This window comes from Lipotes vexillifer, unplaced genomic scaffold (assembly GCF_000442215.2).
Source record: "Lipotes vexillifer unplaced genomic scaffold, Lipotes_vexillifer_v1.1 scaffold989, whole genome shotgun sequence".
Taxonomy (NCBI): domain Eukaryota; kingdom Metazoa; phylum Chordata; class Mammalia; order Artiodactyla; family Lipotidae; genus Lipotes; species Lipotes vexillifer.
In genome coordinates this window covers 270,182-275,429 of record NW_006796817.1, presented here as the reverse complement: position 1 = coordinate 275,429, position 5,248 = coordinate 270,182, and the positions used below count along the sequence as shown (strand labels likewise).

Sequence of the window (5,248 nt, the reverse complement as noted above, 5' to 3'; positions counted from 1 at the left end):
AAAAAAAAAAAAAAAAAAAAAAAAAATCGCACAGGGAATTCCTTGGTGGTCCAGTGGTTAGTACTCCATCCTTCCACTGCTGGGGGTTGGGGTTTGATCCCTGGTCGGGGAACTAAGATCCCACAAGCCACGTGGCACAGCCAAAAATAAATAAATAAACAAAATAGGGGGTAAAAATTAAGGGAGAACTTTCCCCCTTCAGGAAAAAAAACTGCACAAATGAGCAACATGCCATGACATCACCCCATAACCTGCTCAGATGAGGCTGAGGCTAAACACAGCCCAACTGTTACACAACAGGGCCAGCATGCCAGGCACTGAGCAGGCAGGTGGCTCTGTTCGGGAAAGAGGTTTCCACATTTCCCAGTCACTGAACATGCTTCTGCTGAGACGGTCAAAGCACTTGGGGCAGGAGTTAGCACCAGCCACCAGGAGCAAGCAGCCCAGCAGAGCTCTGAATGAGGGTCATGTTCCAAGGAGAAGTCAACTCACCTTTCTCGAAGGGCGTGTATTCCACCTGGTAGGTCCCATCAGCATTGTCTGTGACGAAACACTCGGTGGAGGCCCCTGAGGGGTTGGCAATATGGGCCTTGATGTGGTCGCCTCCGACCTGCGTCAGTGGCCGTGAGTCGACCGTGAAGTTGGTGGTGGCTTCCCGAAACACATCTGCAGAGCAATCACACAGATAAGAATGTCACTGTCACCTCAGTTTCAGGAGCAAACCCAAGAGCCAAGGTTCTCGGCACTTCAGAACACACTAATTTAGGCGATTGCAGACAACCGGTTTCTCTGACTCAGAATCAGGAATATTATGCCTCCCCACCTTCAATCTCCTTGGCAAAAGAAGCTTCTTCCTAAGCCAAGTAACAACATAGCTGCCTGCACACTTCTTGGGACAAAGGTGGGATCTAGGACAGGTTAAAGGCTGAAGACAGCAAGTGTGGTATTAGCCAACAGTACATTTTAAACCTTTCTCAGATAAGTGCCAAAAATGCAATATGTTGTGTTTCCACATTTAAAGAAAAAAAAAAAACAGGGGCTTCCCTGGTGGCGCAGTGGTTGAGAATCCGCCTGCCAATGCAGGGGACACGGGTTCGAGCCCTGGTCTGGGAGGATCCCACATGCCGCGGAGCAACTAAGCCCGTGCGCCACAGCTACTGAGCCTGTGTGTCTGGAGCCTGTGCTCCGCAACAAGAGAGGCCGCGACAGTGAGAGGCCCGCGCACCATGACGAAGAGTGGCCCCCGCTCGCCGCAACTAGAGAAAGCCCTCGTGCAGAAACGAAGACTCAACACGGCCAACAATAAAAATAAATAAATTAAAACAAAAAACAAAAAAACACAAACAAGATTGCTGGCTTTGCCAGGAAAAAAAAAAAAAGGGAAAATCTGCTGACAGTGTTGGGAGTGTGGAGAAACAGAAAGCCGGGGTTGGGCAGCAGAAACACCACATGCTCACCCCTTCACTCTGCTCCCCTCTACCGCTCCCTGATGCAGAGACCACAGGTGAGTTATCTTCTCCCTGGCCCGACCCCTATAGGCATTTGAGTTTGCAGCCCTGACCCTCTGAGCTTCCAGCGAGCCCCTGTTACTTTGGCAGCCACCTTCTTTTTCATGAAACCCACCTTTTCCTTCTATTCCTGGCCCAAAGACTTTGACCCTACTGGTGTCCACGGCAGGCTCCACCTTGACCCTGGCGGGGAAGTGCGGTACAAGCTCACCGCCGTACTTCAGAGTCAGCGTGTACATGCCGGCGGTCAGGGGCACGTAGGTCACCGCATAGGTGCCGTCTTTGTTGTTCTCGATACAGACTTCAGCTTTCGCCCCCGAGTCCGAGACGGCTTCCAGGCCCAGGGCCCCCGGCCCTGCTTCTGAACAGTCCACGCTAAGCAGCCCTGCCTCGCCCACTTTCCCACGCTCCAGCCCTGGGCCCGCTGCCACGACTTTGGAGGGGTCAAACGGCATTTCAATGTCGGCTTTGAAGGGAGAACCAGGTATGTGGACTTCTTCAAAGAGGATGTTGACGAAGTACTCCCCGGGCTTTGTTGGGAGGTAGGAGACGGAGCAGGTCCCATCGCCATTGTCTGAGCATTCGATTTTGGCCTCACAAGGACCTTCCACGGTTAGGCCCAAACCTCCAGTTCCAGCTCCTTTGGTGTCGATGGTAAACTCGGCAGGCTTGCCCACAAGACCGCCTTCAAGGCCAGGACCGTGGGCCTTCACCTATTTGGACAAAGAATAAAAATCAGACTCTGCCTGAAACTGGTTTCGCTGCTCAGCCAGCACCGCTTTCAACAGCCAAGCCTGCAATCGGCAGTGAACTGCCCCTCCGTGAAGTGGTCCTTCTCCCTGGGGCCTGACGTGTCACACACACTCACCCACAGCACTGAGTTACAGCCACAGGCAGTGGACGCTGCAAACGGCTGGGAAAGGGAGACCTGGCGGTGAACTCGTTCAACACGGAAGGGCACGTCAGAGGCACGGCTTTCCTCTCTCCTGCCAGGCTTGGCTCGAGGGCTGGAGCTGGACACCTAACATCTAGTCCAACAAACACACTCGGGTTTCCTGGGTTGAACACTCACTGAAAGGCTTTCATGGACCTCACTGTTGCTTTGGCTGCTATACCTCCCTCAACAAATTCTGAATAATAAAAAACTGAACTATAATGGTGAATACATGTCATTATATGTTTGTCCAAACCCATAGACTGTATAACACCAAGAGTGAACCCTAATGTAAACTATGGACTTTGGGTGACAACGATGTTGACATAGGTTCATCCATTATAACAGGTGCACACCACTCTGGTGGGCGATGGTGATAATGGAGAGGTTATGCATAAGTGGGGGAGGCGGGATGTGGGAAATCTCTGTGCCTTCCTCTCAATTTTACTATAAACCTAAAATTGCTCTAAAGAATAAAGTCTAATGAAAAAATTAAAAAACAAACAAACATTAACAAAAAACCACTTGCTTTTAAAAGAGGGAGGGGATGAGGCTTTCATCTCTTATTCAACAAATAACAGTTTTATAGGATTCATGCCATTCAAAACACTGGAAATAGTCTAAAACCCTTGATTCAGGGCTACTAGGAAGAAATGATAATGAGCAGAATATAATTTTATATTTCATTATAATAGCTCACTGTGTGTGCCAGATGCCAGACTGAGGCCTCCACACCCACCATCCGACCTCACCCTTACAGGCTCACTTTGAAGCAAGTACCGTTACCATGCTGACAAATGAAGGACAGGAGTCCCTCACCAAAGCCTCACAGCCAGAGCTAGAGGAGTAGAGCTGGGACCCAGCTGCCGAGGGGACCCTTCATGCTGGATTGTAGGAGAGAGAACTACGGAGAACAGGCTGTCATCACAAAACTATTTTCTAAAAGGTCTTTGCTGGGCAGAACTAGAGGACTAACTATGTTTTATTATCTGCCAACAGAGGATAAGTTCTGGAACAAAAATGAAAGCCGACCTTGGTGGGATCGGGCGGCAGCGAGGCCTCCACCGTATAAGGGCTCCCGGGCACGGGGTGTCCATCGTAGGTCACGTCAACAGCATACAGCCCCTCCTCCCGGGGAATGTATTTGGCCGTGCTGCTCTCCCGGCCCGTCACAGGCGCCACAAGGCATGGCACAACCTTCCTCGAGGGGCTCAGGATCGTCACGTCCAGCTTCCCCTGACCTCCCGCTCCCCTGGTGTCAATGGCAAACTCCTGATCCTTCCCAACTTCGACTCCTGGAAAAAAGGAAACAAGCCAAAGGGATGAGCTGACCCTGCAGCAAAAACACAGCTGAAGGCAGAGATGGTTCCTTGGACACAGGACGTTTTCTCAGCCTCTACAACAAACACTGGCTGATGCAGGACAAGAGGCAAGACCGAGTAAGAATAATCACCATTCTGGCCTCAATAACAACCAGTACAAGAACATTAATTAATTCCTTATGATAATAATAATGACAGTCATCATTCACTGAATGCATATTACATACCAGGCATGAGGACGGCACATCATCTCCTTTCATTTTCAACGCAACGCTACAGGGTATTTTTTAGTAACCAAGGAATTTAACAGAAGGGGAAACTGAGGCTCACGGGAGTTAACTGACTTGCCTGGGGTACATACATATCCAGCAGACCACAAAGCTGGGACTCAGATCTAAATTTACTTGACCCCATAATCTGCAGTAAGTTATAACCTGATACTGTTGTCTCTTCTTTAATTACTTGTGGTGTTAACTTTATATCAAAACACTCCCAGAAGCCAATGTTTTATTTACTAATTCTTGGCAGCAAATTCAGTCCTACAGCCAAGAACGCAAAAGTCACAGGGTTGGCCAATGCAGAGGCACTGAAGCAAGCTCTGAGAATTGACTCTCTGTATTGTGCTGATACACGAAAAGTCTTTGCAAAGCAGGGTCACAGAAAACCCATGTGTTACATTTGACAAAAACAAGGAAAGGACTTTGAACCGAAACAAAAGCACTGGGAGCCTAGGGTCCCCACCACAACCCAGGGAAGTCCTGACTTGGGCAATACAGGGCCTGCCAAGATGAACAGTTTCAAGCCACAAGCAATGAGGCCTCGGAGCTCCACGTCCCAAAGACTTTTCCTAATTGGCATCATACTTTTCCTAGTTTGGAGTCAAAACCCTCGGTATCTTGGAGAAAGGAGTAACAAGGAGACATGTTAAGGATTAGACAGTGACTATTCTTATGCTTAGAGCTGGCTGCTGCCAAGGAACAAAAGCCAACATTGGGCTCTTGCTTCAGAGCCCCCGGAGCTGGGAGCTGGCCTCACTCATAACTCGTACATTTGGGTCACAGGGCACCGAAGGTGCTCACCGAGGGTCCCGCTGAGACCTGGAGAAACCCACAGAACAAGAAGCCTGCCCTGAGGGTGTGCACAGAGCCCCACGTGACCCTGAAACCAGGAGACCACGTACCATTGAGGTGCAGCCAGGCTGCGGCCATGCCAACAAGAGGATGGAGGTGTGAACATTCTCTAACACAATGACGCAAAAAGGCAGGCTGAAGACCTATGGGTATTGCAGGGTAACTTTACTGCAAAGTAAGTGTTGCCAAACATTTTCTGCTGGCACTAAGTATGTGCAGATGCAGAAAGAAGATGTGGAAGGACAGAAACTGAACTGGTAACTTTGGTTAACCCTATAGGGAGTGGGAGAGGTAATGCTTCAAGTAGAACATACTCTTGTCTGTGATGTCTTTTTTTTTTTTTTTTTTTTTTTT

The 5,248-nt window shown here is 49.4% G+C and overlaps 1 protein-coding gene across 4 annotated transcripts in view; it reads right to left on the bottom strand.

The window, feature by feature from the left end:
• Positions 1 to 5,248, bottom strand: part of FLNB (filamin B) — a 141,800-nt gene that overhangs the window by 43,772 nt on the left and 92,780 nt on the right. For all 4 annotated transcript variants that reach the window (XM_007469007.1, XM_007469008.1, XM_007469009.1 and 1 more), the window contains exons 20-22: positions 3,475 to 3,737; positions 1,624 to 2,221; positions 493 to 666 (exon numbers count right to left, since the gene is read on the bottom strand). In XM_007469007.1, coding sequence (XP_007469069.1) covers positions 493 to 666; positions 1,624 to 2,221; positions 3,475 to 3,737 — 1,035 coding nt within the window. The remainder of the gene's footprint in view (positions 1 to 492; positions 667 to 1,623; positions 2,222 to 3,474; positions 3,738 to 5,248) is intronic.